At 37.5% G+C, this 24,852-nt stretch overlaps 1 protein-coding gene across 1 annotated transcript; it reads right to left on the bottom strand.

Annotated features, from left to right (window-relative positions):
- Positions 1-17,907: 17,907 nt before the first annotated feature.
- Positions 17,908-23,095, bottom strand: LOC149266910 (plant cysteine oxidase 4-like). The gene is made up of 5 exons (XM_089431192.1): positions 22,669-23,095; positions 19,295-19,500; positions 18,934-19,117; positions 18,642-18,818; positions 17,908-18,339 (listed from the first exon to the last, which is right to left on the bottom strand). Exons 1-5 carry the CDS (start codon positions 22,994-22,996, stop codon positions 18,218-18,220), a joined length of 1,017 nt encoding a protein of 338 aa, XP_089287318.1. The 5' UTR covers positions 22,997-23,095; the 3' UTR covers positions 17,908-18,217.
- Between the last annotated feature and the right edge of the window lie 1,757 nt (positions 23,096-24,852).

Genomic DNA, 24,852 nt, shown 5'->3' with positions numbered 1-24,852 from the left:
ATATATACTGGCACTCTGATTTCAGATTAGGGAAGAAGATCAAAATTAGAGATCGATGTGGGATAAAGGATATGGGCTCATGTAAGCAGAAAACAAAAAATATCTATTCCAGTTCTATTATCAGCTATGGGTTTAAATCTCGAAGAGATTCTGGACAATACTCACTATCCCGAAAGATTTTTATTTTTTATTGAAGAAGAAGGAGAGGTGGGAGCCGGAGGAATATCTATGGTCAAGGGAAAAAGCCATTCTGGAGTTTTATAAAAAACTCTACTATATAAGTGGTGATTTGTTATTTTCCGAGTCTCTAGGTAAAGAATTGCAAGAAATTTTTTTCTGACAAAGATGTGAATTGGGAAAGATTGGTCGACGAAATCTGAACCAAAAACTGAACCTTGATATACCTGAGAACGAGATTTTTTCATTACCAGAAGATGTATTGGCTACTGTGGATTACCTTATCGGGGTGAAATTTGGAATGGGTACACTCGATGATATAGATCACCTCAGAAATCGACGGATTCCTTCTGTAGCAGATTTATTACAGAATCAATTTAGATTAGCTCTAGGTCGTTTAGAAGATGCAGTTAAAAGAACTATACACAGAGCAACCAAGCGCAGATCAACTCCTCAGAACTTGGTCACTTCAACTCTATTAAAAAACACTTTTCAAGATTTTTTTGGTTCACACCCCTTATCCCATTTTTTGTATCAAACTAATCCATTGATGGAAATAGCTCATGGGCGAAAATTCAGCCATTTAGGCCCTGGGGGCTTAACAGGGGGAACTGCTAGTTTTCGGACACAGGATATTCATCCCAGTTATTATGGGTGTATTTGTACAATTGATACGTCTGAAGGAATGAATGTTGGACTTGTTGCATCATTATCTATTCATGCAAAGATTGGTGATTGTGGTTCTTTACAAAGTCCATTCTATAAGATCTCCGAGAGATCGAGAGAAGAACATATGGTTTATCTACAATCGGGAGAAGATGAGGATGAATACTATCAGATAGCTACGGGAAATTCTTTGCCGTTAAATCAAGGAATTCAAGAGGAACAAATTACTCCAGCTCGATACCGACAAGAATTTATAGTTATTGCATGGGAACAAATCCATTTCAGAAGTATTTTTCCTTTCCAATATTTTTCCGTTGGAGTTTCCCTTATTCCTTTTCTCAAACATAATGATATGAATCACGCTCTAATGGGTTCTAATATGTAGCGTCAAGCAGGTCCACTATTTCGACCCGAGAAGTGCATTGTCGGAACTGGGTTGGAAGGTCAAGCAGCTCTAGATTCAGGAAGTGTAGCTATAGCTACACAAGAGGGAAGGATCGAGTATATCGATGCTGTAAATATAACTTCATCGGTTAATGGAGAAACTGTATGAACATAATCGGTTATATATCAATGTTCTAATATCAATACTTGTATGCATCAAAAACCTCAAATTCATCAAGGGGAATCTGTAAAGAAGGGACAAATTATGGCAGATGGTGCGACTACGGTAGGCGGAGAACTATCTTTGGGAAAAAATGTTTTAGTAGCTTATATGCCATGGGAAGGATACAATTTCGAAGACAAAATACTCATTAGTGAACGTCTGGTATATGAAGATATTTATACCTCTTTCCATATCGTAAGATACAAGATTGAAATTTGTATGACGAGCCAGGGTCCTGAAAGAATCACTAGAGAAATACCTCATTTAGATGCTCATTCACTTCGTCATTTGGACGAAAATGGTCTTGTAATGCTCGGATCTTGGATAGAAACAGGTGATGTTTTGGTAGGTAAATTAACGCCTCAAACAATAGAAGAATCATTATGTACCCCAGAAGGAAGATTATTACAAACCATATTTGATATTGAGGTATCCACTGCGAGAGAAAATTGTCTCAAAGCACCTATAGGTGGAAGGGGTCGAGTTATCGACGTGAAATGGATCAATAGAGTAGATGATTCTGGTGATAATGCGGAAACAGTACAAGTATATATATCACAAAAATGTAAGATACAAGTGGGTGATAAAGTAGCTGGAAGGCATGGTAATAAAGGTATTATTTCAATAGTTTTGCCCAGACAAGATATGCCCTATTTGCAAAATGGAATACCAGTTGATATGGTATTGAATCCATTAGGGGTACCTTCACGAATGAATGTAGGACAGACCTTTGAATGTTTTCCCGGTTTAGCAGGAAACCCAATGAATAAACATTATAGAATAACACCTTTTGACGAAAAATACGAGCGAGAAGCTTCGAGAAAACTAGTGTTTCTTGAACTTTACAAAGCTAGTGAGCAAACAACTAATCCATGGGTATTCGAACCAAATCATCCTGGAAAACATAGACTAATTGATGGAAGAACAGGAGATGTTTTTGAACAACCTGTTACAATAGGAAAAGCTTATATGTCAAAATTGAGTCATCAAGTTGATGAGAAAATACATGCACGTTCGAGTGGACCTTATGCACGGGTTACACAACAACCTCTTAGAGGAAAATCCAAACGAGGGGGGCAACAAATAGGAGAAATGGAAGTTTGGGCTCTAGAAGGTTTTGGTGTTGCTTATATTTTACAAGAGATGCATACTGTCAAATCTGACCATATTAGAACTCGTAATGAAGTACTTGGTGCCATTATCACTAGAGGGCCAATACCTAAACCTGACACTGCTCCAGAATCTTTCCGATTGCTCATTCGAGAATTACGATCTTTAGCTCTAGAATTGAATCATGTTATTATATCTGAGAAAAAAATTCAGATAGATAGAGAGGAAGTTTGATCACAATAAATTGAGATCTTTTATGATTGACTAGAATAAACATCAACAACTTCTAATTGGATTAGCTTCTCCCGAACAGATTTGTGCTTGGTCTGAAAAAATTTTACCTAATGGTGAGATAGTTGGACAGGTGACTAAACCTTATACTCTACATTATGAAACTAATAAACTAGAAAGAGATGGATCGTCTTGTGAAAGAATCTTTGGACCTATCAAAAGTAGAGTTTGTTCTTGTGGAAATTCTCCAGGGATTGGAAATGAGAAGATAGATGCAAAATTTTTCACACAATGTGGAGTTGAATTCGTTGATTCTCGAATTCGAAGATATCAAATGGGATACATTAAACTGGCATGTCCGGTGGTTCACGTATGGTATTTGAAACGCCTTCCCAGTTATATTGCGAATCTATTAGCTAAAACTTGGAAAGAATTAGAAGGTCCAGTATACTGCGATGTGTGACTTGATCACAAGTTCCGATCATACAGATCCGTAATCAAGAACTATCATCCTATTAAATCTCATTGGGATGCCTTTAGCTCTGACATGACCCTCCAGAGGAGTAGCATGAAGCTCAGAATTATAAGCATCTTTTCAAGATGCTGAGAAAGAGGAATTAGTCCATGGTTTAGATATTTTGTATCAAATTGCTAATTGAACTTCGTGAAAACACTTCTTTCAGATAATGGAAATTGAAATTCATTCTCTTTTATTTGGGTTAGCCCTGAATAGAGGTATTCTGGACTGAAGATATGGCTATAGGAGTCTATTCATCGCACATATGCTTCAATCAATAGTATTGTAACCATCAAAGTAAAGCAAAGCAAGCAGGAACCTAAAGGATCAAATGGAACGAGATAAAGACAAGTAAATCCCTAATTGAAGGTCTTTCAAGAAGAAAAGGATTGTTCGAAAGGGAGGAGACTGCTCAATAATTCCATATCTATGTTTTAGAATCATAACATAAAGGAATAGTCAATTTCACTTGGAACTTGAGCAGAGAGTAGCGATCTCTCTTCAGAGCGAAAAAGAGTTTTTTGCATCTTTTTTTTAGTTACTTGAGCCGGGTGAGAGGAAAATTTCACGTCCGATCCTAAAGGGGGGGAAATCTTAGAATAACCTATCCAAATCTTTTTCTTGCTAGGTCCATAGCTAACAAACCAACTTTATTGAGATCACGGGGTACATTCGATTATGAGATTCAATCCTGAAGAGAGATTATTCCTCATTACCTCTCTGCTCGTCCTTATTACCTCTTTCCTCGGGGTTCTGGAACATTTAAAGAGAGAGAAATAGCTACTGGGGGAGATGCTATCGGGAAACAACTAATGGGTCTAGATCTGCAAATGTTATAGATCGTTCACATATGGAATGCAAGAACTTGGTGCAATTGAAATGGAATAGATTGGAAGAGAACCAAGAATCTACTGTGGATAGATGGGAGGATGAAAAAATTAGAAGAAGAAAGGATTTTCTGGTTGGACGCATGAAATTGGCTAAACATTTTCTCCGAACAAATATAGAACCAAAATGGATGGTCTTATGCCTATTACTAGTTCTTCCTCCCGAACCGAGGCCAATCATTCAATTAGGTGAAGGTGGACTTATTACCTCGTCAGATCTAAATGAACTTTATCGAAGAGTTATCAATCAGAATAATACTCTTACAAATTTATTAGCAAGAAGTGGATCCAGGAAGCCGTAGATGCACTTCTCGATAATGGTATCTGTGGACAACCAATGAGAGACAGTCATAATAGGCCTTATAAATCGTTCTCAGATGTGATCGAAGGCAAAGTGGGAAGATTTCGTGAAAATTTACTAGGCAAACGCGTTGATTATTCAAGTCGTTCCGTTATTGTGGTGGGTCCCTTTCTATCATTGTACCAATGTGGATTACCCTCAGAAATAGCAATAGAGCTTTTTCAAGCATTTTTAATTCGTAGTCTCATCAGACGACATATTGCTCCCAACCTAAGAACTGCTAAAAGTATGATTCGAGATAAGGGACCCATTGTATGGGAAGTACTTCAAGAGGTTATGCAAGGACATCCCATATTGTTGAATCGATCACCTACCTTACACAAATTGGGAATACAAGCATTTCAACCTATTTTAGTATAAGGACGTGCCATTCTTTTACTTCCATTGTTTTGTGGGGGATTTAATGCAGACTTCGACAGAGATCAGAAGGCTGTCCATGTACCTTTATCTCTGGAAGCTATAGCAGAAGCTCGTTTACTCATGTTTTCTGAGACAAATCTTTTGTCTCCAGCTATCGGGGATCCTATTTCTATACCGACTCAGGATATGCTTCTTGGACTTTATATATCGACGGTCCAAAATAGTCAAGGTATTTATGGGAATAGGTACCATCTGTATCACTCGGAAAATAAAAGCTTTTCTTGTAAGAAACCTTCCTTTTATAGTTATGATGATGTGCTCAGAGCTTACCGACAGAAATGAATTGACTTATACAGCCCCTTATGGCTCTGGTGGGGGGAAGTGGATTTACGTATCACTACCTCGGTAAACCAAGAAGCCCCTATCGAAGTTCAATACGAATCTTTGGGTACTTTCCACGAAATCCATGAACATTATCGAATAAGAAAAGGTAGAATGGGAGAAATCATTAATATATACATTCGAACAACTATTGGTCGTTGTTGGGTCCCTATAATACTAGTGATTACCCCATTACTATTGCAGTTATACCCCTTATTAATATTGTTGTGCCCGTATTGCCCCCATATTGTTATTATTGTGCCCCATAGAATCCCTCTATTGTTATTTTTGTGGCTTTATATTATTATTGTTAGGTCGGCTGGATTATATTGTGACTCCTTAGACTCCTATATATAGAAAGGAGGTTTTTTCATTTGAATCATCCAAGAATTTTTCATTTATGTAACGTAAAGGAGGTTGCCCCCTCGAAGAGGCTGAATTCTAAGGCGTTGATTTATCTTTTCTATCTTTTCTTGAGCTGGTTTCATAACATTCGTACTCGTTTCAATCGAGAAATGGAAGAAGCCATACAAGGGTTTTCATGTTCTGAACACCCAAATAAATCACTACCAGCTCTCAGGATCTAATGTTATTGATCTTATGATTTTTTCATTAGTGCAGATATAGAGATTGAGGAAGCCTTCGAATAACCGGCTTGAACCCATTGCTTAATCCTGCTCATGAAAATATGGAGATTTTTCCTTATGAAGGAACGAACTAGATTGCCCTTTTATAATAAAGTGATGGATAAAACTGCCATTAAAAATCTTATTAGCAGATTAATAGATCACTTCGGAATGACATATACATCACATATCTTGGATCAACTCAAGACTTTGGGTTTTCAACAAGCTACTGATATAGCTATTTCATTACAAATTGATGATCTTTTAACAGCGCCTTCCAAAGGATGGCTCGTCCAAGATGCGGAGCAACAAGGTTCTGTTTCGGAGAAACAGAAACATTATGGGAATGTACATGCAACGGAAAAATTACGTCAATCGATTGAGATATGGTATGCTACTAGTGAATATTTGAGAAAAGAAATGAATCCGAATTTTAGCATGACTGATCCCTTAAATCCAGTACATGTGATGTCCTTCTCAGGAGCTAGGGGAAGTACATCTCAGGTTCACCAATTAGTAGGTATGAGAGGATTAATGTCAGATCCTCAAGGACAAATCATCGATCTACCCATTCGACGGAATTTACGCAAAGGGCTCTATTTAACGGAATATATTATTTCCTGTTATGGGGCTCGTAAAGGAGTTGTGGATACTGTTGTACGAACAACAGATGCTGGATACCTCACACGTAGACTCGTTGAAGTAGTTCAACACATTGTAGTACGTAGAACAGATTGTGGCACTATCCAAGGTATTTTCGTAAGTCCCATTCGAGGTCGAGAGAGGGATAGAAATGAAATTGTTGTACGAACACAAATACTGATTGGCTGTGTGCTAGCAGACGATGTATATATAAATAGGAGATGCATTGCCACGCGAAATCAGGATATTGGAGTTGGACTTGCCAATCAATTAATAAACCTTCGAACACAACCAATATATATACGAACCCCCTTTACTCGCAAGAGTATATCTCAGATTTGTCAATTATGTTATGGTCGGAGTACTACTCACAGTCACTTGATTGAGTTAGGAGAAGCAGTAGGTATTATTGCGGGCCAATCCATTGGAGAACGAGGAACTCAACTAACACTAAGGACTTTTCATACTGGGGGGGTATTTATTGGTGATATTGTAGAACATATATGAGCCCCTTTCAATGGAAAGATTGATTCAATGAAAATTTGGTTTATCCCACACATACACGTAATGGAAATCCTGCTTATCTATGTCATAATAACTTATCCATTACTATTGATGGTCAGGATCAAGTACAGAACTTAACCATTCTGTTAACACTCAGGTTGTTCCCTTTGACTCCTGAGGGAATACGGCCGAGGTAACCACTAACCAATCTTTTGGCCACAGGTCCTAGCCTATCTGTAACCAGAGAGGGCTCTCTCTTTATGATTTAACTTTATTTTGATAAGGTTTTAGGCTAGTTATGATGCACAAGGTTTTGTTTTAAATTTGTTGGATGATGATTTAAGTCAGAACAGGTATGTTTTTGCAGGGTGATCTAGGCCATTGGGCATGGAGTCTATGATGTTTGATTGCTTGATATGTCTGTCTTGAAACACCAGTGATGCTACAGAGCCAGATAAGTGTCTATGGAACAATTCTTTAAAACTGTGATTGGATGGGATGAACTCAGGGCGTGAAAGGCAACTAAGGATCTTTCAGTAAGCTGATATGGAAAGCAGTGGGAACATTACTTAGGAGCATTCAAGAATTCCTGAATAACATTCACGTTGATAGAACCAATACAAACATGAGCAACTAAGAATTCATGTTTATGATTAATTCTGAAGAAAACGTATTCAACAACAGAGATTGAGCACAGGGTGTAATCAAACATTTCCTATACCATTCCTTTTCTCTATTGTTAGACTAGTGAAACATGTATATGATTTAAGTAGACATAAGAAGACAAAACATAGTTCAGGATGACTTATTGTTCCAATAGACAGCATAGGAATTCTGTAACAGCACGCAGGGCATCATTGAGACATCAGACATTCAGGAGAGAATGAACTTTTCCAGCCTTTTGCATTAGATCATCTGAAAATATACAATATATTGTCCCAGAGAGAAAATCACCAACCCCAAATACGTTACAAGGGGAAGTATATATACAAAATTTAGATACAAAAATATCTAGCTGATGAATTAATGGCTCATAAATAGTATGCCAACTCCTAAAGAATTACAGCTGAGAGAGTAAATGTTGTAATAACTGCTTAGTGCATTAGATGTCCAAAACTGTCAGAGAATTTTGACTTTGTGACCCACTGAGTCGGTTGGAGCCATGTCGCCCAAACTTTGCGCGTTTCCTTTGTCTTGGCTTGCTGTCGTAGGATTACGCTGAGTCACTTCTTTTATCTGCCCTGCCTGCTGTCCTGATTCTGTTTTTGACTTTGGTTGAGTTGAAGCTGACTAGGACAGACCAAACCGAGATTACTGAGGCAAAATTTGCAGTATTTCCTGCCACCAATCTTCCTTGGGCAGTTGGTGTCTTCGTATCTTTATCAAGGTTTCATCTGCCTCTGTATACCTGTAAAAATTTGGTGGGACCTCAAATAAGTGATTAATCTCATGCTCAATGTAGAATAGATTTTCAAGCTTGTCATAGAGGCTCTGCCCTGATGGAGGTCATGTTTCTTCAGAAGTACTGGCGGATGCTGTGATCTGATTTTCAATAAAATTTGTCATCCTAGTGGCATATTGCTCACGGGTGAGCAGTCTTCCTGTGCCGGTCAATAGGCTGGGCAATCCTTTGTCTTGCAATGCTCCCATTTTAAGCTTGTAGTCATCCACCTCAGCCTGCATTTCATGACATTTTCTCTCCACAATTTGCACAAAATTTCTGAGGGTCAACACCTTTTTAACTGTGAGGACAGCATCTATTCTGTTGATGATGTTTAGGGCTGCCAGCTCCTCCTTGGTCTGATTGTTGAGAAAAGGTATCATCCTGTTGGCCTGCTCAGGCCTATTCCCTAGTGTTGTTCTAGCCTTCTGGCTTTCAACTTGTGCTTGGCCTATTAATTCCATCTGTTCATGCACTGTTTTGATCGACTTCCACTGTCTGGTAAGGGAGTGGTCAATCCGGGCCCACAAAATCCTTTTTATCTCTGCCAGAGTATTTTCTAATTTTAGTTCCTTCTCTAAGGCCTTTATTTTGTCCTTCAGGGCCTTAATCTCTCTGGTCTGCTCTGCTACTGTCATTTTGGACTTGTCATACTTAGCTTCCAGCTCTGCCAATTTCTCCTTGGCTTGTTTGATCTCTGTCGCCTGAAGCTCCAGCTCTTTGATAACTTTTGTCAATTCGTCCATGTTTAAACTAGACTCAGGAGCTGTTGTTGTTGTTGCTGCCGCATCTGTTGTTGTTGTAGCCGTTGCAGGGGTCTGAGGAGGTTGGGAGGTTGATTCTCCCTGTTTGTCTTGGAGTGCCTTTTCTAGCTCCCCTTCCAGATCAATCACTCTTTGATTCAGCTGCATTATTAGGTCCAATTGATCCTCAGCTTCCTTTTCTTTCTGCAATTCACCTGTTTGAGGTTGCTCAGTAGGAAGCAATTTTAGTTTCTTCTTCAACGTAGCAATGCCATCGTCTTTTTTCTTCATAAGGGCCCTCACACCCTTAGGATCCTTAGGATCATGTCCTAGGTCCACAATAATGTCCTCCAGTGTTTTGATTCTGTTGTCTTTGGCCATGGAGGACATTCTCTCCAAGTCCAGCTGAGTATTGGTGTTCTTCAGAGATTCTTTTAATTCATGGGCCATTGTGGCCCTGTCTACCAGTGTGGCATAGACCATTTCCCCTGTTTGCTTATGCAGTTCTATCTGATCCATGGGGTGAATGTCTTTTGCCATGACCTCCAATTTTGTTTTAACAAAATCCGCAGCTGACTGAGGCTGCTGTACCTTGGGTTGAAAATGGGTGAGGATCATCTTTTCCTCTTTGATGTCATATGCTGCCATCAACCTTTCTTGTTTGGCAGGTGTTGCCTTGAGAAATTGTTCATATATCTGCTTTTTCAGCAGCTCATTTTGTGCCTTAATTTCTTTGAAGGAGGCCTTGGTGCTGGATGGCTTCTTGCTTTGCTGGGTGGAGGAAGACACCTCCATGCCATGCTGTCCTCTTTGCTCTTGTTGAAAAGAGCTTGTGGCTGTCTGCTGGCTGTCCTCTCTTTCTTTCCTTGGGCTCTCAAGGATCTCCTCGCTGATTTCTTCTATGACCGGAGAATCAACCCTTTGCCTTTTGGCTTCGGGTTGCTGAGCGGATCCACTAGCAGGTGTGGACTCCTCTCGGTCCCGTTTCTTGCCCCTTTCCTCATGTGCAGGGGTCTGTAAGGCAGGCACTGTTGGTGCCTCTGTTTGTGGTGGAGGAGTTTGCTCTTGCTGCTGCCGAATTGAGGAGGCAAGTTTTTCTGTCACTACTTCTTTTTCTGCACCCATTATCCCCTTGCCTTTTTCTGTACCTGATGCTGATGTAGATGGCCCCTGGGTGACTGGTGCGGTTACAGCCGTGGAGGTACCTTCTCCAATTGGATGCGGCTGCTTGAAGTTACCTGCTGCATAGAATCTAAGTCAAGAGTTTTTTCTAAATCCTTGACATTTCTTTCCATTATTTCTTCTTGAGTTAGTTCCTCAATTAATGTGCCTTGCAACCATTCATCTTGGTTGGTATACTGCTCAATTTGTGGATATTTACAATGCTCATACCCTAGCAGCCTGTATTTGACTCTTCTAGCACTGATGAAGCCTTCGGGGTCATAAGGGACCCACCAGAAGCTTCTCTTTAGTTTGTATTTATCTCTGAGAATTTGGTCAGCCTCTTGCCAACCCTCTTTCTTATTCATGATAAAGGGGCCCATATGGTCTTTGAACTTGAGATGGGCTTTCTTCTTGGCACTATGAAAGTGGGTGAGGTCAGAGTTAATGAGTTGCCTATAGTATTCCAAGGCGAACATTCTCATCGGTACATATCTTGGGAGCCTATATGGACAGAGCTCACAGCCATAAATTCTGATGACTGTATGGTTTTGGTATAGGTACCAATCACCTATTTTATAGTTCTTGGACAGCTGCAAAGTTTTCTGGATTTCAAATGACAGTCTGGGAGGAGGGGATCTCATTAATAGGCAAGAGACCGGGTAAACAAATTGGTCAATAAATTCACAGTAGGAATATGGTGAATCTTGGACTTGGTGGAAAACTGAGGACCAGAAAATGACAGACCTCCTCTCTCCCCTAGAATCTAGTTTCTTGATGGGGCATTGAAAAACCTCAAACTGATAATACATGAACAAGTGGTAGATATATGATGAATATTTGAACACACCCTCCCTATCCACTTTCAAGAGTTGGTCATGTATTTTGTTGGCTATAAACTTGGCAAAGTTATATTTGTAAGCAGGAGGCTGGCCTGGGCTGTAAGCAGCTAATAATACCAGCACTGTCTCATCAATGTGCTCACTGGTTTTGTAGCCCAACACATAGGAGATCATGTCAACTAGGAGCTTGCCTACATCAATGAAATGGACATACAAGAAAGGAGGTGGCCATGTAGGCTGGCGGTCTGCCCTCATGAATGTCTTGGCGACCTTCTCAATGTCAGCAGTGGAAAGTTTGGCGCCTGCATCCAGTAAATAGTTCATGGAGAAGGGAAACAGCAGCTGAGTTTGCTTGAAGTTGAGCATTTGGTTGATGGAGTCAGGATTGATGTGGAAGAGTATGCTCCCAGATGGAGACTTGACAGTTCTCTGAGTTGGATCATAATTCTCAGCACATAAGCGGATGATTTCTGGAAAAATATTAACAGATGGAAGGAAATAGTAAGGCAGATTGGACTCCCATATCCCATATGTGTCATTGTTGCTCAAATAGCTGTCTCTCAATTGGCGAAAGGTCTGTAAATGGTTCCTGTCAGCCACAAGGTCTTGGATGAGGTAATCTCTGTCAGCAAGAGGCATGGCCTCAAGCTCCTTGTTTGGTGGATTCATAGGAATGATACTAAGAGCTGATGGTGTAGCCATTTGTAAAATTCTCAGGTCTTTGACTATAGAGTGCAGCTTTCTGGTGTAACAATCTGAATATGATGGCTTATGAGGCTTTAGAAGTGAGGTGGCAGAATGAATGTAGATGGGGCCAAATTTGCCTTTTGGAAGGAGCAACTTGGAGGAGTTGACTTGACTCTGGTCTTCTCTGGGGAATTCTCAGGATTTATGGACAGTAAGGTTAACTGCTGAGGAGAGAGAGACTACAAGTTGGTATAATGAGGCTTTTGAATCAAAATTTCGGCAAAAGGGAACAATGCCGGGCAGGTGGAATGGTGAGTCGAATTTTAAGCCCAAGAATCGACTGTGCAACAGTGAAATTTAAACAGAGGGTGCTTTTAGATCTTTTTAGGCTAATCATTAACAAGCCAACACCACTAATTTGGGAGTTCCTTAGGTAATTCAGTGGCAAATTTGCAGAGAATGGGAAGAACACGGCAAACGGGTTGGTTTTGGCAAAATACCTGGATAAATTAGCGCCGAGGGCTGCCGGGTTGATCGACGGGCGAAGAATGTCGTTGAATTTGCAGGTGGTGGCGTCCGAATCGTTTAAATTCGAAATATGGAGGCAATTTGGCATAAACGAGCAGAACAGCGCACTCGAACTTTCCAATGAAAATGACCCAAAAACGGTCCATTTCCGTGTTTTTAACGATAAATTTGGCGCATATGGCTTTTGGCGCTTTCCCGCGATGACGTCAGCATGACGTCATCAGCGGGCCCCGGGTACGGACGGTGACGTGGATGCTGACTGGGATGACAGCGTGGCGGGACACGGTGGCATAAAGTGGGGGCGCAAAGACAGCGTGGAGGGCGACGTGGCGCAGTGGCGGGGGCCTCGGGTGTGACGTCACAGTGACGAGGGGCTGACGTAACGGGGGTGGCGGTTTGCGGGAGGCGGTTTCCGGTTTCCCCGCACCGCCTTTGGGGGAAGGTGGTTTCGGGGGGAGGGCTCCAAACAACCCCGGCTGCCGACACGTGGCCCGTGTACGGGGGCAAAACCGCCCGCTCCCCGGACATTAAATGTCAACACATCCGTGGCCCAGATCACCTGCCCACCGTTGGATCAGGCGCGGCGGGAGATCGACGGTTGGCGGGCGCTCCGACGCGGCGTGCAGGTTTGGGGTGGGACCCGCCCAATATTTAAATAATATTTCATTGCTGTGGGTTTAAACTTTGGTCCTGGTGGGTTTTGGGGGTTTCAAATAGATGCGGGTTAATGCGACAGGGTTCAATAAAAATATTTAAACATTGGGTTTAACTGCGGGGGTGACTATTTTGCAAGGGCTTTCGGGTGAATGGTGGTTTTTAGGTTATTAATTTAACCAGGGGTTAGATTAATTCCTGGGTAAGGGTTGACTATAGTCCCAGATGGACTAATGTCTCCCATGATAATGTTACTTAGCTATAATGCTAGGGGGGGGGGGGGGGGGGGGAATATTTACATATTTTTTGGGTTTTTGCATAAAATGCTATAATAGTAAGGGGAAGGGGGGGACTTAGGGAGCTATATAGTAAGTTTAGAAGTTAATATGAATTTGGGATGTGAAAGAGGAACAGAGAGCTAAGTTTAAGGAGTAAACTTAGATTTAGAAGCAGATGAGAGTGAGAAATGATTTTAGACAAGAAATGTGGCTTCTTTTCGGAGAAGAAGGTCACAACTTGTCATGAATTTCACAAAGGAGAAATGCAAGGAGGACTGTTTAGGCAGATCCTACAGTCCTCTAGGGCATGTTAGTAAGAAAGCTTTTGAAGGGAATGGGGGAAGTTAGAGATGGTTTTGTAGTTTGCCATATGGACCATTGTTCTGGTCCTTCTCTTATTGATGAGATAAGATATGTTTTTCCATATATCATGTGTTTAGATCTTATTTTCTGCAACCTCCAACTGCCTACCCTGCCTAATATGCCTAACATTCTTTCTTCTCTTTGATGGGTGCACTTAGTCTTGCAAACCCTGATAATCCTCTTTTCTTTTTGCTGCCCTCCTATCTAAATCTACCCTTATGTCTTCCAAGGGCCCAGATTAAGCAGTTGGGCTCCTTCCTTTCTCTATCCAACTAGTTATCTGCCAAGCTTGAACTGTTTGAGCAGGTATTCTCTCTCTAGTCTAGAATAGGCAATTTAAAACATGGCATGGCCCAGCTTGAACTGTTGGGTCATCCATCAAGATAGCAGTGGCATTTTGGCTAGCCACTTTCATGGTCTTTGTTTGGGGTTCATTTCCATTATTTTTTCTGACCAGTTCATTTTCTTGCCTTTTGCTTATTCTTTTAAGGCATACCCTATTTACATTTTTTAACTGTCTGTTTCTTTCACAAAAATGGAACCTTTGTATCATCAATGATGAACATTTTTGGCCCTTCCATTGTCAATCATGAAAAATGATACCCTATTGGTATAGGAGGCTAACACATTCCACCACAAAGTTTGCTTTTGGTTCAGAATGATCAATATGTGGAATCGGAACAGCTTATTGCCGAGGTTTGTGCTAGAACATCTTCCTTCAAGGAAAAAGTTCGCAAAAATATATATTCTGACTTAGAAGGAGAAATGCACTGGATTTTAATATCTTTCTTCGTATCTCTACCATTTATAATGCGTAATGCTAAGTGTTCGGCAAAGAAGGACAATCAACAAGAGAACATGATTACACTGCATGGTGTGCTTCAAGATTGAAGCAAGACATTGTAATAGTTTCTCATTCTCATCTGATTGATGAAAAACAATGGAGGGGCTTTTCCCAGTTGGGTTCCCTTGTAAAATCATTGTGTTTTTGTGGTTTTGATGGTTACATGATTGCATGTGTTTCTAAACTGTGATTTCCATTCTGCAGTATTGTAGAGGAAATTTGTAATCTCTTGTTCTTAGTTGAAATTAACCAGTAGTAGCAAATTTCTATTAATTTCTACACAAGATTTCTATTGTTTTCCAAAATAATAATTAGTGATGATTTTTCTCATTGCGTATAAAACAATATAAATTCTAACATTATTTTGAGAAAATCTAGTGGAAATTTTTGAAAATCCATGTTACATTTGTCAAGCTTCAAAATTTTGGGTACCTCAGGGTTCTCGATGGTGTTGAATCCATAAAAAATATTTAAACACTCCCACAATTAGATTTCTTGAACAAAGTTTTGTCGGATTCCAACCGCCATACTAGCAAACTTGTGATTGTGGCCTCATTAGACAATGCCTATATTAATTAACACAAATTGTATGTTAATTACTCCAAGTTTACAAGAGCATTTTGGGAATAATTTGATTTTTCAAGCAAAGAAATGAATAACATGATCCTCTTAAAAATAAATCTATGTATTTATATTTTTACTCCTTACCTAAATTTGTACAAAGAATAGCATAAATTATAGTGGGTAGCAAGTCTTGGTAAATATGTTTATAAATAGTTTGAAGTTTCCTTGTCCCTAAATTGAATTTGAAACTTCTTACTTCAACATTACCAGAATGCTACTGGAAATGTAGCATAATCTTATCAACATCCCAATCCATCCATTCCAATCGGAAACTAGGATCGAAACAATTTCTAACTATATAAGTTCATATGTATATTAAGCAAGAGTTCACATAAATTTTAGGATTAGTAAATATGGGTAACAAGATTTTTTACTTATAAAAAATTATCACTAATTAAAAAATTTCTTACTAGCATTTACTAACCCTAAAACTTATAGGGTTGAGTTTTCAAATTCAAGTCTATGATACAACATCTTCAAACAATCTTTTATTTTGGGTAAATAAACATATTTACCAAGAGTTACTCCCAAACATAATTTATGTTATTCTTTGCGCAAAGTTAGATAGGAGAAAAAATGTTGGAGTTAGCATTATATTCTTTGTTATTATTTTAATTTTTTAATTCTTTAAGTATGGGTTAACCTTAATTTAGAATATTAAAAGTATTAATAAAAGTATTTTTTTTGTTTTGACTAATCTTAAATAACAAAATCAACATTCTTAATATGAAGGCAAATTATCACCAATTCTATGGCAAAATAACTAATGGACAATTCCTAAAACAATGTGGATAGGAAGAATTTATCATCTTAGTGGCACTAAAAGGGTTGAACATAAAAAGCATTTTACATCCACATTAAATCACAATTCAAAATATTTATTACAATATAGACTTTCCTAATCTTTTAACTCTAATAACCCTTCCCTGAAATTTATTGAGTACATAAATACAATTCTAAAACAAACCAAATATAACCATCATTATCATAATTAAAATGTTTTATATTTTGAAGATACATAAACTTAACTTGTAAAGTTTGAAAATGTTTTACCTTTAAAATGTGAAAGCTAAATCCATATATAACAAAAAAAAAAACAAATGTGACTAGGGGAATCCGTGAAAGCTAAATCCATATATATATATATATATATAAACAAATGTGACTAGTGGAATCCATAATTGAGACACTCTCATACTTGTGCGACATGTGTTTATTCACCATAACCACTAAATGCACCACACCTACCCCTAAGATGGGCAGTGAGTAAGACCTCATAATAAGAGTGCTTTATAAGTTGTGTTTAAATATTTTTAATACATATTTTTAATGATTTAATAAAAAAATTAAAGATTGCAAAATCCATGCTAACTCCACTTATCAAATGACAATGAGAATAACCATCACTAAGTGTTATTTGCAAATGTGAGCTCATACATTAACATTATTCAAGAGAAAATCCAAAACATTTAAAACAGCACACATTCAACCAAAAACACTTTTAAATATTATTCCAAATAATTAACTAATATTTGCAAATACAAAGTCATCATGGCAAATAAAAATTCATGCATTAACATTATTCAAGAAAAACTTCACCATTTAAAATATAACACACACCCAAACATAATCACTTTAAAATATAACTGGATGATTATAAAGACAATGTTAAATTACATACTATACATTAAAGCTAATTTCCTTTGTGACCATTCCAAATACTATGTTCATGCATTAACATTATTCAAAGAAAGCTACACCATTTAAAATATAACACACACCCAAACATAAGCACTTTAAATATCCCTGGATGATTATAAATACTATGTTTAATTACATACTATTTTTTAAAAAATGGGGGGCTAGTCCCCTGTAGAAGCTCTATTAGGCCCAAGTGTACATTATTTACAATATATACATGTCACATCAATCTCCATCAACCCGATATACAAACACAATGTTACATAATAAGCTGCAAACGCAGCGCGACAACATAGAGAATTGAACGCGGTGGGGGTGCGAGAAAGCCGACTGCTCCAACCGCTCCAACCGCTGTACTGTGCAGGCATATACAATGAAGCTAATTTCCATTGTGACCATTCCAAATACTACATTAATGAAATTATTTACTTTTTAAAAACATATAATCTTAATTTACAAATAAAAATTTATTCTTGCAAATAAAAACTCATACATTAATATTATTAAAAAATAAATAATACCATTTAAAATATAACACACACCTAAACATAAACACTTTAAAATATAACTCTGACTATAAAAGCCGTGTTAAAATGAAATCAATTTCCCTTCTGACCATTCCAAATACTACCTTTAATGGAATTACTTTCTTTTAAAAATATATAATCTTAATGAATTCATAAAATCATAAACTTTAAACCATTTTATAAGTTTAAATTTCAATTAAATAAAATATTTATTATTATTTTATTTTATAAAGAAATACCAAAATCTCAATTTCATTCACATACATGTCACACAGGTTCCACATTAATCTCCATACTAATATTTTCGATGGAATGAATCACATGTTATTTCCCAATTTTGTTTATATCAGTTAACATTTTAATTTATGAAATTCCTGCCCTCATAGAGATCAACCTGTCTGGTGAGTACAGAAGGTTACACACATTCACGATCCTTTGTCAGAAATTCCAGGGAACACAAAAAACTTGTATTGAATTGCATTTTATCCTTCGAATCCGAAAAAACAATAAAAAAAGCAAAAGGTCAATGAAACATTTTGTTTGTTTAGAATCGGTCGACAATCTTGCACAGAGGCCAAGCCCAAGCAGGAGCTCAATCCCAGCAACAATCAAACTGGAACCAAAGGGACGAACTACCAAAGCCCAGAAGCAATTCACTGACTATCAAAATTGATTTACAGAGCACCCGGGCAAAATTGGGTGTGACCAAGAATTTACCTAAACTTAGAAAAATATAACTACAGAGCATAACTTCGTCAAGTATCAATAATGACAGGGCCTGGATATGGTCGAAGTCTAAGGATGAAGTTATCTGGCTTTTCCACCTCTTCCAGCCACACACTGCTTCCATCATCGACATCTCTTTTGTTTTCTCTCCCTGTCAAATCAAATGTCCAGGCAAAAATACACTCAGATAAACCAGTTTCTACAGTAATTTAAAGCACTAGAAAACAAGAAAAAAACAGGCCCATTCTTATCTTGGAAGAGAAAAAAAAGTGAGGTTCATCTTTGCAGATTTCGGAATATTATCCTAAAATCTGATATACAGAGCAAAGTTAAATAGTTGACATCTTCCAAAATCCAAAATGAAAAACAATATTAAATAATTAACTTAACTGGACTCTTGTCCATTTAATTTAAAGAATATTTCAAAATCCACAAATCAATACAACAACTTACCATTATAAGGACGGTAGTATGATGGATCATCTCTATAAGGCGGAGTCAGTATATCCAACACTGCACAGGACGTTACTGCTGTGAATGAATGTATATTGCCCCCTGTTGTTGGATATAATACAGAGGTCTCACATGGAGCTTCTAAAATAGCGTGCGACTTCAACTCTGCTAGTCTCACTGTAGATACAGAAATGCATAACAGCAGGATATCTGTGAATATTTCATTGTTGGTACAACAAGCTGCCAGTATATAAATGTGAAGAATCAGTACTTAAATCACAGTCCAACTTACATCCTGGTCGGCCTGGTGGGCGAGAATTTTCATGCTCAGAAATCAGGTCCCTGTCTGTCACGGGTTCAAGCCAATCATAGGCCGTGACGTGCATCGACCCATACAGAAGTTTGCTGAGGACAGTCATGCCACAGTGATCGTGGAGTGGAATCACGGCTGATTTTGGCAGACAAAATATCCCCATCTGCTCAAGCAGAGAAATCCATGAGTTGGCCTTAAAATATATTTAAAGCCGAGAAGGATAGTAAAAAATTTATAAACAAATATTACATAAATTTTTTCGAATACATTCTACTGTTGTCAATACGAAAATATGACTAACTAAAATTGAAAAACAACATGATATGGTTGAAATATTCACAGAAAAGCTGTCACATTGATAAATGTGGAAGTATGTGACAGGCGGAGTGTGGACATATGTGACAGACGTAGCCCATCGATCCCCTGTTCCTGAACGCCTGGGTACTCTTCGCCTTATCACTCGTCTGTAAAAGGACCTACTGGCATGCTGCTCTATTTCCTCTATTGCAGCCTCATCAAGTCCCAGGTCTATGGGTTTTACTGTATCTGCAATACAATTTCAATGCATAGCCCCAACATTAGAATATTTTATTCCTTGAATCTCATTCCAATTTTCTATTTATCCCCAAGCAAAAACATTGCAGTACCCTGTAGCCAACCAAAGAGCATCCCAGTCCTCCTCTTTAGGTTGCAAACTTCTATCTTCCCATGAAAGTTCACTACATAAAGCTTTTTACATTAAAATCAGGCATTAATTCATCTTCATCCTATAGTTAGTTCAAGTTCATAGTATAGTTTCTTGTAAGAAATATACAGAAATTATTTCTTTTCAACCTCAAATAATTACAGCGACATATAATTTCGGTAATATAAACTAACCAATTACCAAATAATTTGGCATGTGCTTAAAGTACAATGTATAAAATAACCATTGCCTTTTCATCCTCAAAATCACAATGTATAAAATAACCATTGCTTTTTCATCCTCAAATAATTAATTACAGTGGCATATGAATTCAGTGATGAAGCCAATTTAACCCTGGAGAAGAATCAAAACAAACCCTAATACAAACTCAGTGATCCCAATTTAGTTTATCAGAAGAATCAAAACAAACGCAAATGCAAACTTCTTGATGCTAATTTAGTTTACGAGAAGAAGCGAAACGAACCCAAACGGAACTTTATTGATGCTAATTCAGAAACTGAGTTCAGAATCAAAACAAATCCAAATGAAACTCGCTCATGCTAATTTAGTGATGAGAAGAACCAACATAAACCCAGATGCAAATTTATTGCTGCTAGTTCCGTCATCAGAAGAATCCAAACAAACCCAAATGGAAATTCACTGACAATAATTTAGTTTATGAGCTCAGTATCACATCATATGCAAACTTCTGAATGCTAATTTCATTTCTCAGAACAATCAAAACAAACCCAAATGCTAATAGTTCCGTTACCAGAAGAATCAAAACAAACCCAAAGGGAAATTCACGGATAATAATTCGCTTAGTCTAACGAAGCGGAGGAGTTGCCCAGAAAGTCATGGAAATTCCAGTCATATTTATAGAAAATCTGGCCAGGATTTTTGCAAATCTCAACATTTTAGGTGTCTTAGACATTTTTGATGGTGCTGAATCCATTTCCACCATCAAAAATACGATTCAAACTCTACTTCTACAAGTTATAATAATTTAATTTACAAGTTCAGAATCACATCAAATCCAATGCAAACTTCTGAATGCTAATTTCGTTTACGAGAACAATCAAAACAAACCCAAATGCTAATTTCGTTTATGAGAACAATCAAAACAAACCCAAATGCTAATAGTTCCGTTACCAGAAGAATCAAAACAAACTCAAAGGGAAATTCACTGATAGTAATTTAGTTTACAAGTTCAGAATCACATCAAATCCAAATGCGAACTTCTGAATGCTAATTTCGTTTATCAGAACGATCAAAACAAACACAAATGCTAATTCATCGATGCTAATTTAGTCTCAAGAGTTCATGAGTTTAGAATCGAAACAAACCCAGACGCAAATACTTTGATGGTAACTTACTTTCTGTGTTCATGAATTTTGAATCTAAGCAAACCCCAACGCAAATTCATCGATGCTAATTTAGTTTCTGAGTTCACGAGTTTCGAATGGAAACAAACCCAAATGCAAATTCATTGATGCTAATTTAGTCTGAGTTCATGAGTTTAGAATCCAAAGAAACCCAAGTGCAAATTCAATGATGCTAATTTAGTCTGAGTTCATGAGTTTAGAATCCAAAGAAACCCAAGTGCAAATTCAGTGATGCTAATTTAGTCTGAGTTAACAAGTTTAGAATCAAAACAAACCCAAATGAAAATTCATTGATGCTAATTCAGTTTACAAGTTCAGAATCACATCAAATCCACATGCGAACTTCTGAATGCTAATTTCGCTTATGAGAACAATCAGAACTAACCCAAATGCAAATTCATTGATGCTGATTTCGTTTCTGAGTTCATGAGTTCAGAATCAAATCAAATCAAATCCAAACGCAAACTTCCGAAAACTATATTCGCTTATGAGAACAATCACAACAAACCCAAATGCAAATTCATTGATGCTAATTTAGTTTCTGAGTTCATGAGTTCAGAATCAAGTCCAAACGCAATTTTCTGAATGCTAATTTCCTTAATGAGAACAATTTAAAAAACCCAAATGCAAATTCATTGATGCTAATTTAGTTTCTGAGTTCATGAGTTCAAAATCAAATCAAATCCAAACTTAAACTTCTGAAAGCTAATTCGCTTATGAGAACAATCATAACAAACCCAAATGCAAACTCATTGATGCTAATTTACTTTCTAAGTTGATAAGTTCAGAATCAAATCAAATCCAAACGCAAGACTTCTGAATGCTAATTTCGTTATGAGAACAATCAGAGCAAACCCAAATGCAAATTCATTGATGCTAATTTACTTTCTGAGTTCATAAATTCTGAATCAAATCAAATCCAAATGCGAACTTATGAATGTTAATTTCGCTTATGTGAACAATCAAAACAAACCCCAATGAAAACTTACTCATGTTACTTCAGTTTATAAGCATCACTCACCTGCATATACACCGGAATCTCTCCCAAAATAGAGAAGAACATTTAACTTATTCAGGTTCAAATATACAGAGATTTTCTACATAGTAGCTATAAGACTGTCTAATATATGTACACGAACAAGATTTGTCTTGAAGATGAACTATATTGGCTGGTTCTAAGATCAAATATTCTCTATGTGATTTTCTCCAAAAAAAAAAAATTCCGAAAATTTTCATGAATTAATAAATTATGGATCACAAAAGCAAATAAATTATGGATCACAAAAGCTTAAATTCGAATACTTGCAAACACACATCACACAGTTAAAACTTAAATCCCTGTGCTTACCTAATTTAAATTTGAATCCCTGTGCTTACCCAATTTAAATTTGAATAGTTCAAAGAGAGTATTAATAAATTAGCATCGATCTGCTTTACTTCCCTGTGAATTAAGTTGAAACCCCATTTAAAATAGGAGATTTTCTGCTGTCTGAAAACAATTCCTGACATCACAAGATAGTTACAACTTACACCTACACGACACCTGGCTCTCCCAAGCTACGGTGCAAAATAATTACCATTCTAGTTCTGATCTGAAACAAAAAAATACAAATTAAGCCAGAAAAATTAAGGAGCAGGAATTACCCAAAAGAGACCTTAATCTCTGAATGGCCTCCTGTGAAGGTTCAAGTTCACGAGCTTCCCCAGCAGAGAAAGTTTCCTTGCAAAGCTCGTAGAGGATCTGCACTACATTACTATTGCTCATCTGCACTGCTAGTCTTTCAAAGTTTCTCCGCTTCCAAATATCTTTGAAATCCTCATGAAATGCAAGCAACAGGATCAGCAGGCAGAACTGCAACTTGTGTTGCTGTTGCTCGTTGGTTTGTTTTAAAATCAATCCTAGCAGTGTCACCGCACCAAAAACAAACTTTACAAGGGAATCTGGAATCATGGGGCACAGCTGCAGGAACATGGAAATTGGGAACGACCGGACAGAGCGAAAACATTCTACTTATAAATAATGGCTCCAGGAGCCTAGATATTGCGTACGAAAAAGTAATGGTTCCGTGGTTTTGGGGGAAGCAGGGGAAAACCAGGGCGGCAAAACAGGGGCAGTGTACGTGTATTTCCATTTACCACGGGCTTCCTGGCAGTTGGTAAAGGTTTTAAGGGAATTTTAAATTATCCAATGGAAGTTAGTTGTTCAAAGTCAATTGTGAAAAGCTAAGAAGGTGGACCTCGGGAGCGGAAGTATCTGTTTCTGTTTACACTTGCTGAACTGGATCTGGTTCGTTATGCGTTAAATATCAATGTCATTAATGCATAACTTTTCACTGGTTATTATAATTTCCAGGATTCTTGAGTCGCAGGATCACCTCCTTATCGTGGAAGATAAGGATCCCTTTATTGTCTGACCATATCCATGATTGACTGAATTTTGAATCGATCTGGAAACTTTGAAACCACTTCGATGATTCCCCAAATTCTGCATCGATTTCCAATGTCCCCAATGCGTTTCTTGTGTTTGGCCTCCACTTATGATGGTGGGAAGTAAATGTGTACGAAACCCGTTCTGGAAATCTCAAGCCCCAAGTGAGTAAAGTCATTAGGATTTCAATGAAAATAAAAATAAGTTATTGAATCTAATTAAGGTTGAAAATGGATTTTAATTACTAAAATTAAATTAGCATTAATTATGTATTTTTAGTGGATTTAATGATTAATTTACATGTGTTTCCTCCTATAATGTTATAGTTCCAAATCTAGAAAGTGGTAGAGTATGTAATATTTTCGCAATTTAAATCTAAAGTGGGTTAGACTATGTATATTTTTATAGGCTTTGAGAAGTAGTCAAATCTTTGCTTGGAGATTGGTCTCTTCTTCCACAAACAAGGGGATCTCATACATCAATTTGGTGTTTAACTTGGCCATAACCTTAAAATTAGATTATTATTAAATAGTGAAAGCATAAAAATTAATTTCACACATACACAGGTAATTGCTCTTTTCAATTAATATTTCGTTCATTCTAACAACTTACATGGAAACCTCTGCACATTGCCCAAAAAGAGTAGTGCAAAGATACCAAAACACCTTGAACTAAGTGAAGTGACCATTGCAGGAATGTATGCCTTATCCATACAGGTCTTTAAGTGTGACTTTTTGAAGTTTTTGACAGATTTTTGGTCGGAATGCGGTGGAAAATTTTGTGGTCAAATCTTGATTTGTGTTATTTAAACTAGTTTTTTGACTGCATATATGGATTCAACACCCTCAAAAACCCCTGGGGCACTTTGATTGTGAAGAGTTCACTTGTCAAACTTGTGATTTCAATGAATCTCTGTCAGATTCTAAACAAATTAGATCGGGAAACAAACCGAAAAACTTTCCAAAAAGTCGCACTTAAAGACTACTAGTATCCATACAATTTGTATAAACATATGTACTATTGTATGAATCTATGGATCCACATGTTGATCTCTATGTGAATATGGTAAATTGTTATGTATGACACTCTATGTCGCTAGAACATCTCTTTCGTAGTTGCGTGTTCTCTTTCCAAAGCTTCTACCTTCCCTATCTTTATACTTTTAGCATAGAATCTATTTTTAAGATTACTTCTAGTCTAAGTTATGCATGAGATACAATTTTGGACTTAAATGCCAAATATAAGACTTTTACCTTTTATAACTAAAGTGAATTACAAGATAAAATTACTTTTTGAAAACATCTTAAAATTCTTTTCACATGTTCACACTGAAACTGTGGAGACTTTCATGTTTGAGTTATAATTCTCAACACTTACTCTCGGTGATGAAGGAATTCTAC

This window comes from Pinus tabuliformis, chromosome 6 (genome assembly GCF_031772625.1).
Source record: "Pinus tabuliformis cultivar Carrire ecotype Pingquan chromosome 6, CPIR1, whole genome shotgun sequence".
NCBI classification, from domain to species: Eukaryota; Viridiplantae; Streptophyta; class Pinopsida; order Pinales; family Pinaceae; genus Pinus; species Pinus tabuliformis.
Note: the sequence above shows the minus strand (reverse complement) of the source record. Positions and strands in the feature narration are given on the sequence as shown.

What these genes read in the sequence shown, in the direction of transcription:
- LOC149266910 (XM_089431192.1), bottom strand. Translation starts at nt 22,996, where the DNA reads ATGTTCCTGCAGCTGTGCCCCATGATTCCAGATTCCCTTGTAAAGTTT. An exon ending in ATCAATGTGACAGCTTTTCT is followed by an intron (nt 19,118 to 19,294) that starts GTGAATATTTCA and finishes CTGCTTGAGCAG; the next exon opens with ATGGGGATATTTTGTCTGCC. An exon ending in ATACTACCGTCCTTATAATG is followed by an intron (nt 18,340 to 18,641) that starts GTAAGTTGTTGT and finishes TTGATTTGACAG; the next exon opens with GGAGAGAAAACAAAAGAGAT.